This window comes from Macaca thibetana, chromosome 16 (assembly GCF_024542745.1).
Source record: "Macaca thibetana thibetana isolate TM-01 chromosome 16, ASM2454274v1, whole genome shotgun sequence".
In the NCBI taxonomy this organism is placed as follows: Eukaryota; Metazoa; Chordata; class Mammalia; order Primates; family Cercopithecidae; genus Macaca; species Macaca thibetana.
Window position 1 is genome coordinate 77,377,617 of NC_065593.1, and position 21,936 is coordinate 77,399,552.

Genomic DNA, 21,936 nt, shown 5'->3' on the forward strand with positions numbered 1-21,936 from the left:
CTGTAATAATTTCTTCTGTCAAAATTTGGAAAATCCCAAGAGAGCATGGGAATTCTTTCCAAGTTACACTATAAGAAGTGATCTCTTAAAGTAGAGGCTAATGTATAAAAGAAACAAAAGTATGTAATAATATACATGTTATGTGGCAGGATTCACAATTTAATAACAAGGAAATTATGTAAATGCCATACATTATAATCTCAGATTAATCAGCATTTTATTAAGCATCTCCCTCACCTCTAAGAAACTTTATACCGTCCAGCAATCTTTTCTGATAGACCTTTCCATCTGTAAGAAGAAGCACTGTTCAGATCACACAAGAGCAATGTGGGGCTTTACAGAAAATATAAAACCAATAATTTCAGAAAGACATACTTTATGAACTGCCTTATAAATTTTCTGACTTACTGAAAACCAATGAAATTATATAGAGTGTGGAGAAAGTTGTAACTTTATTAATATAGGCAGTTAATACTGACACTCTACCATGTTGAAACATATCCTTTCTTCTTCTTATTTTGTGATTTTCCATTTTCCCCTATTAGGTCACTCCCTTTTCTTTCTTTTTCTCATTTATCCTGGCTTAAATTTTAGATCTTTCAGTAGAATCAAAAGTAATAAAAGATATAACTGAACCCTGATGACAGAAAACATGACACAATTGTTGATTCTCAAAATAAAAGTTGAATGGCACAAATAATCTTTTAAAATATAATGGGGTCATTTTAAAATTACACAACATGGGTCATAGATTATTTTTAAAGTTAGATAGTTTTAGAAGTTTTCAAAGTTTAACAGTAAGCCTCCCTGGAAGATTACATTTTTATTTGAAATACTCACCATCAACTGGCAGATTATTTACCAGTTCTGTGAGTTCTTTATCCGTAAGCTCTATCCCCATGTTTCCTAGAATTGTTTTCATGTCATTGACATCAACTTCCTCTCCTTCAAACAGATAGAAATGGTAACACATGAGATTTTAAAGAACTACCTAATTATTCTAAATAATAATTATATTTTCTATTAATGCTAAATAAATATCTTTGATTAATCTGGAAAAAGTGAGATTACAGGCTTATTAATAAAATGTGGCATCATGTTTTGTTGCTAAAACATTGATAAGCCAAAGTTAAGGTCTAGACACAATCTAGACCTTATGACTGGACACAATCATTTAATTCAAAAATAGCGTAATTAATTAAAAAAAGCAAAACTGGAGGTGTCACATTACCTGACTTCAAACTATGCTATAAGACTACAGTAACCAAAACAGCATGGTACACATACGAGAACAGGCACATAGACCAATGGAACAGAATAGAGAACCCAGAAATAAAGCCACAGATCAACAGCCATCTGATCTTCAACAAAGCTGACAAAAAGAAGCAATGGGGAAAGAAGGCCCTAGTCAATAAATGGTGCTTGGATAATTGGCTAGCCATTTATCAGAATGGTAGTTCTCAGAACAGGTTAGCCACATGCAGAAGAATGAAACTGCACATTTGCCTTTCACCATATATAAAAAGTAATTAGAAATGAATGAAAGATTTAAATGCAAGACATCAGACTATAAGAATGCTACTTTGGGAGGCCAAGGCAGGAGGATCCTTTGAGCTCAGGAGTTCAAGACCATCCTGGGCAACATAGTGAAACCCTGTGGTGGTGTGTGTTTGTAGTCCCAGCTCCTCGGGAGGCTAAAGGGGGAGGACTGCTTGAGCCTAGGAGGTTGAGGCTGTGGTGGGCTGTGACAGTGCCACTGCACTCCAGCTGCACTCCAGCCTGGGCAACAGAGTGAGACTGTTTGAAGAAAAAATCCCAAGCAGCAACAAAAAAACCCTGTAAGCATTCTGGAAGAAGACCTAGGAAATGCCATTCCAGACATTGGTCTTGGAATATAATTTATGATGCAAAAAGCAATTGTGACAAAAACAAAAATGGACAAATGGGACCTTATTAAGCTAAAGAGCTTCTGCACTGTGAGAAAAACCATCAACAGAGTAAACAGACAACCTATAGAATGGGAGAAAATATTCACAAACTATGCATATGGCAAAGGTCTAATATCCAGAATCTATAAGTAACTTAAATCAACAGGCAAAAACAAATAATTCTATTCAAAAGTGGGCAAAAGACATGAACAGACACTTTTCAAAAGAAGACATACATACAGCCAACAAGCATAGGAAAAAAATGCTTAACATCACTAGTCATCAGATAAATGCAAATCAAAGCCACAATCAGATATCTCACACCAGGCAGAATGGCCTTTATTAAAAAGTCAAAAACAACAGATGCTGGCAAGGTTGCAGAGAAAGGGGAATACTTATACACTGTTGATCAGAATGTAAATTAGTTTGGCCACTGTGGAAAGCAGTTTGGAGATTTCTCAAAAAACTTAAAACAGAATTACTATTCAACCCAGCAATCCCATTACTGGGTATACATCCTGAAGAAAATAAATTGTTCTACTAAGAAGATACAGACACTCATATGTCCACCACAGAAAATACATGGAATCAACCTAGGTGCCCATCAATAGTGGGCTGATAAAGAAAATGTGTTACATACACACCACAGAATACTATGCAGCCATAAAAAGAATGAGATTTTTCCCTTTGAAGCAACAATAGAGCCGGAGGCCATTATCCTAAGAAAATTAATACAGGAACAGAAAACTAAATACTGTGTGTTCTCACTTATAAGTGAGGTAAACACTGGGTACACATGGACATAAAAATGGCAAAAATAGAACTAGGGACTACTAGAGAGGGTAGTGGGGAGGGGAATGTGGGTTGAAAATCTACCTATTGGGTACTATGCTCACAACGGGTGATGGGATCATTTGTGACCCAAACCTCAGCATCACAGAATGTGCCCATGTAACAAACCTGCACATATATCCCTTGAATCTAAAATAAAAGTTTAAATTATTTTAAAAAACAATCTAATTTTAAAAGACATTAAAATTAACTGGAACACATATAAAATATGCGTAAAGAATTGGAATCACATGCATTTAGTATTTATATTTACTTTATAAATAACATTTATTATTTATGTGATCAGCAAACAGTTGGTTAAATGTATGAAAAGTATACTCTCAAGTGTTAAGGTTTCCATTGCTAATTTTCTCGGCATTCATGTCTGAAGATAATCATAAAGCTGAATGAGAATGAGCTTGGACCTCTAGTTTAATCAAAAGGCCTAACAAAACAAGTTAAAGAAACTGTCTGATATTCTTAGACATAAATATATAATTCTTTTTTGTCCTTAAATGAAGTGTGTTTTCATTTGCTTTGAGCAGCCTTTTAAAACAAAATATCATTCTTTTAAAATCTTTAATTTAAGAAAAGTAAAATCAGTTGACATCAGAATAATACATATTTGGTCACTTCTTTCTCACTTGCAACAGCTTCTACTTTATTCATCAGTTTTTCCAGATCAACTTTCTCGTAGGCTGTAATACAAAGTTTAATCAGAGAGAAGCAATAACGTGAACTCTGAAAAAAAAAAGACATATTGTACAGGAGGTCCTTTTCATTGAAGATTTATTGCTGGATAGATCACCAATGAAAATAAATCCAGTTAAAATGAGGACCATGATTTAATAGTAAATAATAAATAAAAATGATCTAAAAGGTTTGATTGGAGAATAAAAATGCAAATGATCAAATAAGTTTATACGATCTTATATTTAAGGAAATTCAAGTTATAACTATTCCATAATTTTTAGGATAAGCAATGAATAAATGCTAACTTCTAAAAGTGTGTTCTGGTATGATTTTCTGGCAAAATTACATCACTACCTACTACAGTATCTTTTTTCTTTTTGAGACAGAGTCTTGCTCTGTTGCCCTCTGTTGCCCAGGCTGGAGTGCAGTGGCATAATCTTGGCTCACTGCAACCTCTGCCTCCCTGGTTCAAGAGATTCTCCTGCCTCAGCCTCCCTAGTAGCTGGGATTACAGGCACATGCCACCATACCTGGCTAATTTTTGTATTTTCAGTAGAGACAGTGTTTCTGCATGTTGGCCAGGCTGGTCTCGAACTCCTGACCTCAAGTGATCCACCTGCCTCAGTCTCCTAAAGTGCTGGGATTACAGGCATGAGCCACCATGCCTGGCCAGCATCCTTTTAATCTTTGAAACAGAGGGGCAGTTCCAAGATGGCTGAATAGGAACAGCTCCAGCCTCCAGCTCCCAACATGAGTGACACAGAAGATGGGTGATTTCTGCATTTCCAACTGAGGTACTGGGTTCATCTCACCAGGGCATGTCAGACAGTGGGTGCAGGACAGTGGGTACAGCCCACTGAGCGAGAACTGAAGCAGGGCAACGCATTGCCTCACCCGGGAAGCTCGAGGGGTAAGGGAATTCCCTTTCCTAGCCAAGGGAAATCGTGACACACAGCACCTGGAAAATTGGGTCACTCCCACCCTAATACTTCGCTTTTCCAAGGGTCTTAGCAAACGGCACACCAGGAGATTATATCCCGTGCCTGGCTCAGAGTGTCCCATGCCCACGGGGCCTCCCTCATTGCTAGCACAGCAGTCTGAGATATAACTGCAAGGCGGCAGCAAGGCTGGGGGAGGGGCACCCACCATTACTGAGGCTTGAGTAGGTAAACAAAGTGGCTGGGAAGCTCGAACTGGGTGGAGCCCACCGCAGCTCAAGGAGGCCTGTCTGCCTCTGTAGACTCCATCTCTGGGGACAGGACATAGCCAAACAAAAGGCAGCAGAAACCTCTGCAGATTTAAATGTCCCTGTCCGACAGCTTTGAAGAGAGTAGTGGTTCCCAAGCATGGAGTTTGAGATCTGAGAATGGACAGACTGCCTGCCCAAGTGGGTCCCTGACCCCTGAGTAGCCTAACTGGGAGACAACCCCCCACCAGGGGCAGACTGTCACCTTACACCTCACATGGCCGGGTACCCCTCTGAGACGAAGCTTCCAGAGGAACAATCAGGCAGCAACATTTGCTGTTCAGCAAATTCACTCTTCTGCAGCCTCTGCTGCTGATACCCAGGCAAACAGGGTCTGGAGTGGACCTACAGCAAACTCCAACAGACCTGCAGCTGAGGGTCCTGACTGTTAGAAGGAAAACTAACAAACAGGATATCCACACCAAAACCCCATCTGTATGTCACCATCATCAAAGGCCAAAGGTAAATAAAACCACAAAGATGGGGAAAAAACAGAGCAGAAAAGCTGAAAACTCTAATAATCAGAGAGCCTCTCCCCCTCCAAAGGAACGCAGCTCCTCACCAGCAATGGAACAAAGCTGAATGGAGAATGACTTTGATGAGTTGAGAGAAGAAGGCTTCAGATGATCAAACTTCTCCAAGTTAAAGAAGGAAGTCGAACCCATTGCAAAGAAGCTAAAAACCTTGACAAAATATTTGATGAATGGGTAACTAAAATAACCAATGTAGAGAAGTCCTTAAATGACCTGATAGAGCTGAAAACCATGGCATGAGAACTACGTGACAAATGCACAAGCTTCAGTAACCGATTTGATAAACTGGAAGAAAGGGTATCAGTGATTGAAGATCAAATGAATGAAATAAAGCAAGAAGTTTAGAGGAAAAAGAAACGAACAAAGCCTCCAAGAAATATAGGATTATGTGAAAAGGCCAAATCTACGTCTGATTGGTGTACCTGAAAGTGACGGGGAGAATAGAACCAAGTCAGAAAACTCTGCAGGATATTATCCAGGAAAACTTCCCCAACCTAGCAAGATAGGCCAACATTCAAATTCAGGAAATACAGAGAACACCACAAAGATACTCTTCGAGAAGAGCAACTCCAAGACACATAATTGTCAGATTCACCAAAGTTGAAATGAAGGAAAAAATGTTAAGGGCAGCCAGAGAGAAAGGTTGGGTTACTCACAAAGGGAAGCCCATCAGACTAACAGCGGATCTCTCGGCAGAAACTCTACAAGCCAGAAGAGAGTGGGGGCCAACATTCAACATTCTTAAAGAAAAGAATTTCAACCCAGAATTTCATCTCCAGCCAAACTAAGTTTCATAAGTGAAGGAGAAATTAAATCCTTTCCAAACAAGCAAATGCTGAGAGATGTTGTCATCACCAGGCCTGCCCTACAAGAGCTCCTGAAGGAAGCACTAAACATGGAAAGGAACAACCAGTACCAGCCACTGCAAAAACATGCCAAAATGTAGAGACCATTGATGCTAGGAAGAAACTGCATCAACTAACAAGCAAAATAACCAGCTAACATCATAATGACAGGATCAACTTCACACATAACAATATTAACCTTAAATGTAAATGGCCTAATGCTCCAATTAAAAGAAACACACTGGCAAATTGGATAAAGAGTCAAGATCCATCAGTTTGCTATATTCAGGAGACCCATCTCCCATACAGAGACACACATAGGCTCAAAATAAAGGGATGGAGGAAGATCTACCGAGCATATGGAGAACACAAAAAAGGCAGGGGTTGCAATCCTAGTCTCTGATAAAACAGACTTTAAACCAACAAAGATCAAAAGAGACAAAGAAGGCCATTATATAATGGTAAAGGGATCAATTCAACAAGTAGAACTAACTATGCTAAATATATATGCACCCAACACAGGAGCACTCAGATTCATAAAGCAAGTCCTTAGAGACTTACAAGGAGACTTAGACTCCCACAGAATAATAATGGGAGACTTTAACAGCCCACTGTCAATATTAGACAGATCAATGAGACAGAATGTTAACAAGGATATCCAGGAATTGAACTCAGTTCTGCAACAAGTGGACCTGATAGACATCTGCAGAACTCTCCACCCCAAATTAACAGAATATACATTCTTCTCAGCACCACATCACACTCATTCCAAAATTGAACGCATAGGGGGAAGTAAAGCACTCCTCAGCAAATGAAAAAGAACAGAACTTATAACAAACTGTCTCTCAGATCACAGGGCAATCAAATTAGAACTCAGGATTAAGAAACTCACTCAAAACTGCTCAACTACATGGAAACTAAACAACCTGCTCCTGAATGACTACTGGGTACATAACGAAATGAAGGCAGAAATAAAGATGTTCCTTGAAACCAATGACAACAAAGATACAACATACCAGAATCTCTGGGACACATTTAAAGCAGTATGTAGAGGGAAATTTATAGCACTAAATGTTCACAAGAGAATGCAGGAAAGATCTAAAATTGACACCCTAACATCAGAATTAAAAGAACTATAGAAGCAAGAGCAAACACATTCAAAACCTAGCAGAAGCAAGAAATAACTAAGATCAGAGCAGAACTGAAGGAGATAGAGACACAAAAAGCCCTTCAAACAATCAATGAATCCAGGAGCTGGTTTTTTTGAAAAGATCAACAAAACAGATAGGCCACTAGCAAGACTAATAAAGAAGAAAAGAGAGAAGAACCAAATAGATGCAACAAAAAATGATAAAGGGGATATCACCACCGACCCCAAAGAAATACAAACTACCATCAGAGAATACTATAAACACTGCTACACAAATAAACTAGAAAACCTAGAAGAAATGGATAATTTCCTGGACACTGACACTCTCCTAAGACTAAACCAGGAAGAAGTTGAATCCCTGAGTAGACCAATAACAGGCTCTGAAATTGAGGCAATCATTAATAGCCTACCAACCAAAAAAGATCAAGGACCAGACAGATTCACAGCCAAATTCTACCAGAGGTACAAAGAGGAGCTGGTATCATTCCTTCTGAAAGCATTCCAATCAATAGAAAAAGGGGAATCCTTCCTAACTCATTTTATGAGCCTAACATCATCCAGATACAAAAGCCTGGTAGAGACACAACAAAAAAAGAGAATTTTAGACCAATATGCCTGATAAACATCGATGCAAAAATCCTCAATAAAATACTGGCAAACTGAATCCAGCAGCACATCAAAAAGCTTATCCACCATGATCAAGTTGGCTTCATCTCTGGGATGCAAGGCTGGTTCAATATATACAAATCAATAAATGTAATCCAGCATATAAACAAAACCAAAGACAAAAACCACATGATTATCTAAACAGATGCAGAAAAGGCCTTTGACAAAATTCAAAAGTGCTTCATGCTAAAAATTCTCAATGAATTTGGTATTAATGGAATGTATCTCAAAATAATAAGAACTATTTATGACAAACCAACAGCCAATATCATACTGAATGGGAAAAATTGGAAGCATTCCCTTTGAAAACTGGCACAAGACAGGGATGCCCTCTCTCACCACTCCTATTCAACATAGTGTCTCCTATTCAATATATTGTTGGACGTTCTGGCCAGGTAATCAGGCAAGAGAAAGAAATAAAGGGCATTGAATCAGGAAAAGAGGATGTCAAATTGTCCCTGCTTGCAGATGACATGATTATATATTTAAAAAACCCCATCGTCTCAGCCCGAAATCTCCTTAAGCTGACAAGCAACTTCAGTGAAGTCTCAGGATAAAAAATCAAGGTGCAAAAATCACAAGCATTCTTATACACCAATAAGAGAAAAACAGAGAGCCAAATCATGAGTGAACTCCCATTCACAATTACTTCAAAGAAAATAATATACCTAGGAATCCAACTTACAAGGGATGTGAAGGACCTCTTCAAGTAGAACTACAAATCACTGCTCAGTGAAATAAAAGAGGACACAAACAAAAGGAAGAACTTTCCATGTTCATGGATAGGAAGAATCAATATCATGAAAATGGTCATACTGCCCAAGGTAATTTATAGATTCAATGCCATCCCCATTAAGCTACCAATGACTTTCTTCACAGAATTGGAAAAAACTACTTTAAAGTTCATATGGAACCAAAAAAGAGCCCGCATTGCCAAGACAATCCTAAGCAAAAAGAACAAAGCTGGAGGCATGATGCTACCTGACTTCAAACTACACTACAAGGCTACAGTAACCAAAACAGCATGGTACAGGCACCAAAAAAGAGATATAGACCAATGGAACAGAGCAGAGACCTTAGAAATAATACCACATATCTACAACCATCTGATCTTTGAAAAACCTGACAAAAACAAGAAATGGGAAAAGGATTCCCTATTTAAGAAATAGTACTGGGAAAACCGGCTAGCCATATGTAGAAAGCTGAAATGATCCCTTCATTATACCTCATACAAAAATTAATTTAAGATGAGTGAGAGACTTAAATGTTAGACCTAAAAGCATAAAAACCCTAGAAGAAAACCTAGCCAATAGTATTCAGGACATAGGTATGGGCAAGGACTTCATGACTAAAACACCAAAAGCAAAGGCACAAAAGCCAAAATTGACAAATGCATCTAATTAAACTAAAGAGCTTCTGACAGCAAAATAAACCACCATCAGAGTGAACAGGCAACCTGCAGAATGGGAGAACATTTTTGCAATCTACCCATCTGACAAAGGGCTAATATCCAGAACCTACAAGAACTCAAACAAATACACAAGAAGAAACAACCCCATCAAAAAGTGAGCAAAGGATATGGACAGACACTTCTCAAAAGAAGACATTTACAAAGCCAACAGACACATGAAAAAATGCTCATCATCACTCACCATCAGAAAATGCAAATCAAAACCACAATGAGATACCATGTCACACCAGTTAGAATGGTGATCATTAAAAAGTCAGGAAACAACAGGTGCTGGAGAGGATGTGGAGAAATAGGAAGGCTTTTACACTGTTGGTGGGAGTGTAAACTAGTTCCACCATTGTGGAAGACGCTGTAGCTATTCCTCAAGGATCTAGAACTAGAAATATCACTTGACCTAGCAATCCCATTACTGGGTATATACCCAAAGGATTATATATCATCCTACTATAAAGACACACACACACGTATGTTTATTGTGGCACTATTCACAATAGCAAAGACTTGGAACCAACCCCAATGTCCATCAGTGATAGACTGGATTAAGAAAATGTGGCACATGTACACCATGGAATACTATGCAGCCATAAAAAAAGGATGAGTTGGTGTCCTTTGTAACAACACGGATGAAGCTGGAATTCATCATTCTGAGCAAACTATGGCAAGGACAGAAAACCAAACACTGCATGTTCTCATACGGGGGAACTGAACAAACAGAACAGTTGGACACAGCGAGGGGAACATCACACCCCGGGGCCAGTTGTGATGTGGGGGAGTGGGGGAGGGATACCATTAGGAGAAATAATGTAAATGACGAGTTAATGGGTGCAACAAACCAACACAGCACATGTATACATATGTAACAAACCTGCACGTTGTACACATGTACCCTAGAACTTAAAGTATAATAAAAAGCAAAAGTCAAAAAACAAGTATGACATATTTCATTTTTGTAAAACTAGGTGGTTAGATGCTTGCAATGAACTCATTACTTTGATCCTTTTAATGCTTCACCCTGTTTTCACTGTGTCCATTTAGTTATTTGGGTCTATAGATACTGGTGAAACCATTTTATTGGAAAACAGTACTAATGAATGTAAGATGTTATCAAGAAATAGTTCTTTCGTTTTGACTGATAAAACGCAGATAATGTTAATCTGTTAGTAAAGGCAGATATTTTATCAAAATATTGAAAATATGTGAATTGATAAGCCACAAATAGAATATTAGAAAAATACTATTAAAAATTTTAGTGTAAATCATCATTTATTGCAAATCATGTGTAACAAATTCTTACCAGTAAAAGCTTTCACTTCATCCTCCAATGCTTTCAGAGCCACTTTATTATCAGCTATAACACAAAGGCATAATTTGAAGCTCATAACATGTCATATCACAAGAACACTCTTCCCCCTTCCTATGATTATAACACCTAGTAGCAGCACTTAGGAAGTATACTGGGCATTTTGTTAAGCACTTTAGTCATTTGATAAATATTTACTCAGAATATGTTACGAAGATGAAGAAACAATTATAAATATTGAAAATAAACTTATTTAGAAAATGTAAATTTGACTTTATAACCCATAAAACAGCAAATCTTATATTTGATAATGGAAAGATGGAATTCAAAAGTGGCTTTTTCCTAGGGGTCAGCTTTCTTGTCCTCAGAATTTGGAAGGCTCTTGTATTGACCATGCCTCTAGTATTCAGAATACTACCTTCCCTACATTGTTACTCTGACTGTCTTATTTAATCCTGCCATTTGCATTATGAAAAGTTCTTTTTTCCCTTTCCTTCTAATGCCAAAAGCACACAGAACACAAAACCCAAAAACCAGTGATATCTAGCATGCTCACCACCGACTGGCAGGCTTTGTGTCAGATCTTCAAGTTCTTTATCTGTGAGCTTGATTCCCATGTTGTCTAGAACGGTCTTCAGGTTTTTTATATCAACCTTCCCTAATCAGAAAGACACAGGCTGTGAGGAAAATGTAGAGACTCTAAAACAAAATCTCTATGTATCCTTTTTTTTCAGACGCACACATTTTGGGAAGTTGAGAAAAGCTATGGATCTTTTATTTCCACAAAGTACACACACGCATTTTCACAAACTGCGCATTAGGATTTAGGAGGATGTGCTAAAGCCCATTCATGATTATATTTTTCTACATAAAGAGAAAAAATTCGTTGAATCAATATATAAATGAAATTGACCATGGAATTAAAATTAGGATCCTTTCCTTTAAACCAATTAACTGATCAGTGGATGCAAACTTGGGTCAATCATTGACATATTTTGACCAATACATAGGATTAAAAAGTAATCTCTCAATATTATTCCTAATAACGATAATGATAGCTAACGTTTATTGAGAGCTTTTATTTTGGTACCAGGCATCATACAAAACATTTCATTTATATGTTGTCATTTAATCTCAGACAGATATCAGATAACAGTTGACTAAATTCCTCATATAGATAGCTCATCTTTTCCTTGACTTTTTTGGCATGTAATTACATCTTCCCCACTAAGTTTATAAACTCTAAGAGAGTATGGGATACATTTCTCAACAATATGGTTGATTATCTGGTTAAATAATGATACATCTGTTTTCCAAAAATCAGATGGAATCTATGTATTAGAGAGGTTGCAGGATTCACAATGAAATTAGTAGTGAATAATGGGAAGGCCAAATGAGTACCTTATATTCATCTATCTCCTTATTACTTTCCCTGACATTTAAGGTATTTCATACTACTCAGCACTATGTTTTTTTCCCCAACACTTTATAATAGAAAGTGCCAAACATGCAGAAACATTGAAAGAACAGCACAACGAACCATCACCACTTACATGAAATAAGAGTTAACATTTCGCCCTAGTTTACTTTTTCTCTCTCATACTGTCTTTCCATATGTATGTGTGAGTGTATACATAAATATGTTTTTCTTTCCTCAACGTATTTTGACTGTAAATGGTGGACATCGTAACTTATTATCCCTAAACACTGCAGCATGCCATGAATCTTCTAAGAATAAGGATATTCTCTTATGCGACATTGTTGATAAATACATAGCATGGTCACACCTAAGAGAATTAACAATAATCCCTTAGTGTCATGTTACATCCAGTTCATATTTAAAAATATTTTTGTTAATTGTCCCCCAAACATCTATTACAGCTGTTTCTGTCAAAAGTTCACATTGCATTTAGTTATTCTCTTTGTCTCTTTAAATCTAAAAGTTAGCTGGGTGCAGTGGCTCACTGCTGTAATCCCATCAATTTGGTAGGCCGATGTGGGCGGATCACTTGAGGTCAGGAGTTCGAGACCAGCCTGGCCAACGTAGTGAAACCCCGTCTCTAGTAAAAATACAAAAATTAGCTAGTCATGGTGGTGCACACCTGCAGTCTCAGCTACTTGGGAGGCTGAGGCAGAAGCAGCACCTGAACCCGGGAGGCGGAGGTTGCAGTGAGCCGAGATTGCACCACCGCACTCCAGCCAGGGCAACAGAGCGAGACTCTGTCGAGAGAGAGAGAAAAAAGTCTCCCCACTTTTTTTTTTTTTTTTTTTTTTTTTTTTTTTTTTTTTTTTACATTGAACACCAACTTTTTTAAAAGAGTAGGCCGGTTTTCCTGTAGAATCCCTCATTCTGAATTTGTGTGATTTTTCTCTTTGTGGTATTATTTAACCTGCTTTTTATTCCTCATATTTCAAGTAAACTACAATCATTATGGAGTTGTGAAATTTTTTCCAACGATTTATAGTAACTTGCAGGCATTTATTTCTCTCTCTCTCTCTCCCTCCCTCCGTCCTTCTTTTCTTTCTTCTCCAGAGAGGGAGTCTCACTCCGTCACCCAGGTTGGAGTGCACTTCTGTGATCTCGGCTCACTGCAACCTCTGCCTCCTGGGTTCAAATGATTCTCCTGCCTCAGCCTCCCAAGAAGCTGGGACTACAGGCACCCACCACCGTGCCCGGCTAATTTTTTTTGTATTTTTAGTAGAGACGGAGTTTCACCGACTTAGCCAGGATGGTCTCCATCTCCTGACCTCCTGATCCGCCCGCCTCGGCCTCCCAAAGTGGTGGGATTACAGGCGTGAGGCACCGCGCCCGGCCTGAAATATTACACTTTCTCAAAAGAAGGACGCCTTCCCAAGGCCAATCCCCTAACTTACTGGCACCCTTCTGAGTTGCATTCGGGTCACGTACCAGGTACCGTCATTTCGTGTTTATAGAATTTTGTGTCCTGCTGTTTTTTTCGAAAAGCAAACGTGGATGACAGCGTTTGAGCCCTCCACCCCCGCCCCTTCTGTGAACACTGGGCTAAGCCACAAAGACACAGAGGAGAAAACTCGCGGTAGGGGGCTATGAATGCAGAGAGCACCAGATGGTTCCCTGCAGACACAGAACCAGCTCCAGCTGGTGCCCCTTGAGAGTCTCTCCGCAGAATCTCGGAGGCTGATCCTCGCCCGCAAGCACAAGCGGGGAGGAGTCCTATGCCCTCGCCTAAGTCCCAAAGGAGGATCTGCCGGCTGTGCTGGAAAACACCACCAGAGGGCCCCCTTACCCTCCCAGGGAGGCTCTGACTGGCAGTGAGGAGTCACATGCTCATCCTTGGACCAATGACAGGAGGGTACTGGGAACAGGACGTGAGTGCTGCTGGGATCACGTGACTGATCACAGGCAAAAGATGCCCACTGCCACTCCATGGCCCAGGATACCAACCTGTTTATTTTTTACTTTTCCTTTTTGTAAAGATGGGGTCTTGCTATGTTGCCCAAAGTGGTCTTCAACTCCTGGCCTCCCAAAGTGCCGGGATTACAGGCGTGAGCCACGGCATCCAGCCTCCTGACATGTTTTTTTGTTTTTCCAGACGGAGTCTCGCTCTGTTGCCCAGGGTGGAGAGCAGTGACGTGATCTCGGCCCACTGCAACCTCCATCTTCTGGGTTCAAGCAATTCTCCTGCCTCAGCCTCTTGAATAGCTGGGATTACACGTGCCCATCACCACACCCGGCTAATTTTTGTATTTTTAGAAGAGATGGGGTTTCATCTTGTTGACCAGGCTGGTCTCAAACTCCTGACCTCAAGTGATCCACTTACCTCGGACTTCCAAAGTGCTGGGATTACAGACAGGAGTCACCACGCCCAGCGTCCAGACATGTTTAAAACAGAAAAATTTCATCTACAATCACCCCTGTTAAATGGTATATTATGTAATATATCCCAGTATATGGAGACACAAGGGTAACAAGGATATCCGGGACTTGAACTCATCTCTGCACCAAGCAGACCTCATAGACGTCTACAGAACTCTCCAAACCAAATCAACAGAACTTACATTCTTCTCAGCAGCATTCATCGCACTTATTCCAAAATTGACCACATCGTTGGAAGTCAAGCACTCCTCAGCAAATGCAAAAGAACAGAAATCACAACAAACTGTCTCTCAGACCACAGTGCCATCAAATTAGAACTCTGGATTAAGAACCTCACTCAACACCACACAACTACATGGAAACTGAACAACCTGCTCCTGGATGACTACTGGGTAAATAACGAAATGAAGGCAGAAATAAAGATGTTCTTCGAAACCAATGAGAACAAAGACGCAACGTACCAGAATCTCTGGGACACATTTAAAGCAGTGTGTAGAGGGAAATTTATAGCACTAAATGCCCACCACAGAAAGCAGGAAAGATCTGAACTCGACACCCTACCATCACAATGAAAAGTACTAGAGAAGCAACAGCAAACACATTCAAAAGCTAGCAGAAGGCAAGAAATAACTAAGATCAGAGCAGAACCGAAGGAGATAGAGACACAAAAAACCCTTCAAAAAAATCGATGAATCCAGGAGCTGGTTTTCTGAAGAGATCAACAAAATTGATAGAACGCTAGCAAGACTAATAAAGAAGAAAAGAGAGAAGAACCAACTAGACGCAGTAACACATGATAAAGGGGATATCACCACCGATCCCACAGAAATACAAACTACCATCAGAGAATACTATAAACACCTCTATGCAAATAAACTAGAAAATCTACAAGAAATGGATCAATTCCTGGACACATACACCCTCCCAAGACTAAACCAGGAAGAAGCTGAATCACTGAATAGACCAATAACAGGCTCTGAAATTGAGGCAATCTTTAATAGGCTACCAACCAAAAAGAGTCCAGGACCAGACGGATTCACAGCCAAATTCTACCAGAGGTACGAGGAGGAGCTGGTACCATTCCTTCTGAAACTACTCCAATCAATAGAAAAAGAGGGAATCCTCCCTAACTCATTTTATGAGGCCAGTATCATCCTGATACCAAAGCCTGGCAGAGACACAACAAGAAAAGAGAATTTTAGACCAATAGCCCTGATGAACATCGATGCAAAAATCCTCCATAAAATGCTGGCAAACCGAATCCAGCAGCACATCAAAAAGCTTAACCACCAAGATCAAGTTGGCTTCATCCCTGGGATGCAAGGCTGGTTCAACGTACGCAAATCAGTAGACGTAATCCATCACATAAACAGAACCAAACACAAAAAACACATGATTATCTCAACAGACGGAGAAAAGGCCTTCAACAAAATTCAACAGTCATTCATGCTAAAAACTCTCAGTAAACTAGGTATTGATAGAACGTATCTCAAAACAATACGAGCTATTTATGACAAACCCACAGCCAGTATCATACTGAATGGGCAAAAACTGGAAGCATTCCCTATGAAAACTGGCACAAGACAGGGCTGCCCTCTCTCACCACTCCTATTCAACACAGTGTCTCCTATTGAACATATTGTTGGAAGTTCTGGCCAGGGCAATCAGGCAGGAGAAAGAAATAAAGGGTATCAATTAGGAAAAAGGGATGTCAAATTGTCCCTGTTTGCAGATGACATGACTGTATATATTTAGAAAGCCCCATCGTCTCGGCCCGAAATCTCCTTAAGCTGACAAGCAACTTCAGCAAAGTCTCAGGATACAAAATCAATGTGCAAAAATCACAAGCATTCTTATACGCCAATAAGAGACAAACAGAGAGCCAAATCATGAGTGAACTCCCATTCACAACTGCTTCAAAGAGAATAAAATACCTAGGCATCCAACTTACCAGGGATGTGAAGGACCTCTTCAAGGAGAATTACAAAGCACTGCTCAGCAAAATAAAAGAGGACACAACCAAATGGAAGAACACTCCATGCTCACGGATAGGAAGAATCAATATCGTGAAAATGGCCATACTGCCCAAGGTAATTTATAGATTCAATGGCATCCCAGCAAGCTGCCGATGACGTTCTTCATGGAATTGGGAAAAGCTACCTTAAAGTTCATATGGAACCAAAAAAGAGCCCGCATTGCCAAGACAATCCTAAGCAAAAAGAACAAAGCGGGAGGCATCATGCTACCTGACTTCAAACTACACCACAAGGCTACAGTAACCAAAACAGCATGGTACTGGTACCAAAACAGAGATATAGACCAGTGGAACAGAACAGAGGCCTCAGGAAAAACACCACACATCTACAACCATCTCATCTTTGACAGACCTGACAAAAACAAGAAACGGGGAAAGGATTCCCTATTTAATAAATGGTGCCGGGAAAACTGGCTAGCCATAGGTAGAAAGCTGAAACGGGATCCCTTCCTTATGCCTTATACAAAAATTAATTCAAGGTGGATTAAAGACTTAAATGTTAGAGCTAAAAGCATAAAAACCCTAGAAGAAAACCTAGCCAATACCAGTCAGGACATAGGCATGGGCAAGGACTTCATGACTAAAACACCAAAAGCAATGGCAACAAAAGCCAAAATAGACAAACGGGGTCTAATTACACCAAAGAGTTTCTGCACAGCAAAGGAAACTACCATCAGAGTGAACAGGCAACCTACAGAATGGGAGACAATTTTTCAATCTACCCATCTGACAGAGGGCTAATATCCAGAATCTACAAAGAACTTAAACAAATTTACAAGAAAAAATCAAACAACCCCATCAAAAAGTGGGCAAAGGATATGAACAGATACTTTTCAAAAGAAAAGTTAATTAATGCAGCCAACAGACACGTGAAAAAATGCTCATCACCACTGGTCATCAGAGAAATGCAAAGCAAAAGCACAATGAGATAGCATCTCACACCTGTTAGAATGGTGATCATTAAAAAGTCAGGAAACGGCGGGTGCTGGCGAGGATGTGGAGAAATAGGAAGGCTTTTACACTGTTGGCGGGAGTGTAAACTAGTTCCACCATTGTGGAAGGCAGTGTGGCGATTCCTCAAGGATCCAGAACGAGAAATACCATTTGACCCAGCAATCCTATTACTGGGTATATACCCAAAGGATTATATATCATGCTACTATAAAGACACACGCACACGTATGTTTATGGCGGCACTATTCACAATAGCAAAGACTTGGAACCAACCCCAATGTCCATCAGTGATAGACTGGATTAAGAAAATGTGGCACATGTACACCATGGAATACTATGCAGCCATAAAAAAAGGATGAGTTGGTGTCCTTTGTAGCAACACGGATGAAGCTGGAATCCATCATTCTGAGCAAACTATGGCAAGGACAGAAAACCAAACACTGCGTGTTCTCACTCATCGGTGGGAACTGAACAATGAGAACACTTGGACACAGGGCGGGGAACATCACACCCCGCGGCCCATCACACCCCGGGGCCAGTCGTGATGTGGGGGAATGGGGGAGGGATAGCATTAGGAGAAATACGTAATGGAAATGACGAGTTAATGGGTGCAGCAAACCAACACGGCACATGTATACATATGTAACAAACCTGCACGTTGTGCACATGTACCCTAGAACTTAAAGTATAATTAAAAACAAAAGTCAAAAAACAAGTATGACATATTTCATTTTTGTAAAACTAGGTGGTTAGATGCTTGCAATGAACTCATTACTTTGATCCTTTTAATGCTTCACCCTGTTTTCACTGTGTCCATCTAGTTATTTGGGTCTATAGATACTGGTGAAACCATTTTATTGGAAAACAGTACTAATGAATGTAAGATGTTATCAAGAAATAGTTCTTTCGTTTTGACTGATAAAATGCAGATAATGTTAATCTGTTAGTAAAGGCAGATATTTTATCAAAATATTGAAAATATGTGAATTGATAAGCCACAAATAGAATGTTAGAAAAATACTATTAAAAATTTTAGTGTAAATCATCATTTATTGCAAATCATGTGTAACAAATTCTTACCAGTAAAAGCTTTCACTTCATCCTCCAATGCTTTCAGAGCCACTTTATTATCAGCTATAACACAAAGGCATAATTTGAAGCTCATAACATGTTATATCACAAGAACACTCTCCTCCCTCCTATGATTATAACACCTAGTAGCAGCACTTAGGAAGTATACTGGGCATTTTGTTAAGCACTTTAGTCATTTGATAAATATTTACTCAGAATATGTTACGAAGATGAAGAAACAATTATAAATATTGAAAATAAACTTATTTAGAAAATGTAAATTTGACTTTATAACCCATAAAACAGCAAATCTTATATTTGATAATGGAAAGATGGAATTCAAAAGTGGCTTTTTCCTAGGGGTCAGCTTTCTTGTCCTCAGAATTTGGAAGGCTCTTGTATTGACCATGCCGCTAGTATTCAGAATACTACCTTCCCTACTTTGTTACTCTGACTGTCTTATTTAATCTTGCCATTTGCATTATGAAAAGTTCTTTTTTCCCTTTCCTTCTAATGCCAAAAGCACACAGAACACAAAACCCAAAAACCAGTGATATCTAGCATGCTCACCACCGACTGGCAGGCTTTGTGTCAGATCTTCAAGTTCTTTATCTGTGAGCTTGATTCCCATGTTGTCTAGAACGGTCTTCAGGTTTTTTATATCAACCTTCCCTAATCAGAAAGACACAGGCTGTGAGGAAAATGTAGAGACTCTAAAACAAAATCTCTATTGTTTTTTTTTTTTTTTCAGACGCATACACATTGGGAAGTTGAGAAAAGCTATGGATCTTTTATTTCCACAAAGTACACGCACGCATTTTCATAAACTGTGCATTAGGATTTAGGAGGATGTGCTAAAGCCCATTCATGATTATATTTTTCTACATAAAGAGAAAAAATTCGTTGAATCAATATATAAATGAAATTGACCATGGAATTAAAATTAGGATCCTGTCCTTTAAACCAATTAACTGATCAGTGGATGCAAACTTGGGTCAATCATTGACATATTTTGACCAATACATAGGATTAAAAAGTAATCTCTCAATATTATTCCTAATAACGATAATGATAGCTAACGTTTATTGAGAGCTTTTATTTTGGTACCAGGCATCATACAAAACATTTCATTTATATGTTGTCATTTAATCTCAGACAGATATCAGACAACAGTTGACTAAATTCCTCATATAGATAGCTCATCTTTTCCTTGACTTTTTTGGCATGTAATTACATCTTCCCCACTAAGTTTATAAACTCTAAGAGAGTATGGGATACATTTCTCAACAATATGGTTGATTATCTGGTTAAATAATGATACATCTGTTTTCCAAAAATCAGATGGAATCTATGTATTAGAGAGGTTGCAGGATTCACAATGAAATTAGTAGTGAATAATGGGAAGGCCAAATGAGTACCTTATATTCATCTATCTCCTTATTACTTTCCCTGACATTTAAGGTATTTCATACTACTCAGCACTATGTTTTTTTCCCCAACACTTTATAATAGAAAGTGCCAAACATGCAGAAACATTGAAAGAACAGCACAACGAACCATCACCACTTACATGAAATAAGAGTTAACATTTCGCCCTAGTTTACTTTTTCTCTCTCATACTGTCTTTCCATATGTATGTGTGAGTGTATACATAAATATGTTTTTCTTTCCTCAACGTATTTTGACTGTAAATGGTGGACATCGTAACTTATTATCCCTAAACACTGCAGCATGCCATGAATCTTCTAAGAATAAGGATATTCTCTTATGCGACATTGTTGATAAATACATAGCATGGTCACACCTAAGAGAATTAACAATAATCCCTTAGTGTCATGTTACATCCAGTTCATATTTAAAAATATTTTTGTTAATTGTCCCCCAAACATCTATTACAGCTGTTTCTGTCAAAAGTTCACATTGCATTTAGTTATTCTCTTTGTCTCTTTAAATCTAAAAGTTAGCTGGGTGCAGTGGCTCACTGCTGTAATCCCATCAATTTGGTAGGCCGATGTGGGCGGATCACTTGAGGTCAGGAGTTCGAGACCAGCCTGGCCAACGTAGTGAAACCCCGTCTCTAGTAAAAATACAAAAATTAGCTAGTCATGGTGGTGCACACCTGCAGTCTCAGCTACTTGGGAGGCTGAGGCAGAAGCAGCACCTGAACCCGGGAGGCGGAGGTTGCAGTGAGCCGAGATTGCACCACCGCACTCCAGCCAGGGCAACAGAGCGAGACTCTGTCGAGAGAGAGAGAAAAAAGTCTCCCCACTTTTTTTTTTTTTTTTTTTTTTTTTTTTTTTTTTTTTTTTAACATTGAACACCAACTTTTTTAAAAGAGTAGGCCGGTTTTCCTGTAGAATCCCTCATTCTGAATTTGTGTGATTTTTCTCTTTGTGGTATTATTTAACCTGCTTTTTATTCCTCATATTTCAAGTAAACTACAATCATTATGGAGTTGTGAAATTTTTTCCAACGATTTATAGTAACTTGCAGGCATTTATTTCTCTCTCTCTCTCTCCCCCTCCCTCCGTCCTTCTTTTCTTTCTTCTCCAGAGAGGGAGTCTCACTCCGTCACCCAGGTTGGAGTGCACTTCTGTGATCTCGGCTCACTGCAACCTCTGCCTCCTGGGTTCAAATGATTCTCCTGCTTCAGCCTCCCAAGAAGCTGGGACTACAGGCACCCACCACCGTGCCCGGCTAATTTTTTTTGTATTTTTAGTAGAGACGGGGTTTCACCGACTTAGCCAGGATGGTCTCCATCTCCTGACCTCCTGATCCGCCCGCCTCGGCCTCCCAAAGTGGTGGGATTACAGGCGTGAGGCACCGCGCCCGGCCTGAAATATTACACTTTCTCAAAAGAAGGACGCCTTCCCAAGGCCAATCCCCTAACTTACTGGCACCCTTCTGAGTTGCATTCGGGTCACGTACCAGGTACCGTCATTTCGTGTTTATAGAATTTTGTGTCCTGCTGTTTTTCGAAAAGCAAACGTGGATGACAGCGTTTGAGCCCTCCACCCCCGCCCCTTCTGTGAACACTGGGCTAAGCCACAAAGACACAGAGGAGAAAACTCGCGGTAGGGGGCTATGAATGCAGAGAGCACCAGATGGTTCCCTGCAGACACAGAACCAGCTCCAGCTGGTGCCCCTTGAGAGTCTCTCCGCAGAATCTCGGAGGCTGATCCTCGCCCGCAAGCACAAGCGGGGAGGAGTCCTATGCCCTCGCCTAAGTCCCAAAGGAGGATCTGCCGGCTGTGCTGGAAAACACCACCAGAGGGCCCCCTTACCCTCCCAGGGAGGCTCTGACTGGCAGTGAGGAGTCACATGCTCATCCTTGGACCAATGACAGGAGGGTACTGG

General features: G+C 39.6%; 1 protein-coding gene across 50 annotated transcripts in view; it reads right to left on the reverse strand.

The window, feature by feature from the left end:
• The window catches only part of LOC126939504 (uncharacterized), a 557,395-nt gene that overhangs the window by 203,514 nt on the left and 331,945 nt on the right, over nucleotides 1–21,936 (reverse strand). For 24 of the 50 annotated variants that reach the window (XM_050764859.1, XM_050764858.1, XM_050764860.1 and 21 more), the window contains 6 exons: nucleotides 19,150–19,251; nucleotides 18,589–18,642; nucleotides 11,220–11,321; nucleotides 10,658–10,711; nucleotides 841–945; nucleotides 238–288 (listed from right to left, as the gene is read on the reverse strand). In XM_050764859.1, coding sequence (XP_050620816.1) covers nucleotides 238–288; nucleotides 841–945; nucleotides 10,658–10,711; nucleotides 11,220–11,321; nucleotides 18,589–18,642; nucleotides 19,150–19,251 — 468 coding nt within the window. The remainder of the gene's footprint in view (nucleotides 1–237; nucleotides 289–840; nucleotides 946–10,657; nucleotides 10,712–11,219; nucleotides 11,322–18,588; nucleotides 18,643–19,149; nucleotides 19,252–21,936) is intronic. The other 26 variants (XM_050764890.1, XM_050764883.1, XM_050764878.1 and 23 more) reach the window with 10 other exon arrangements.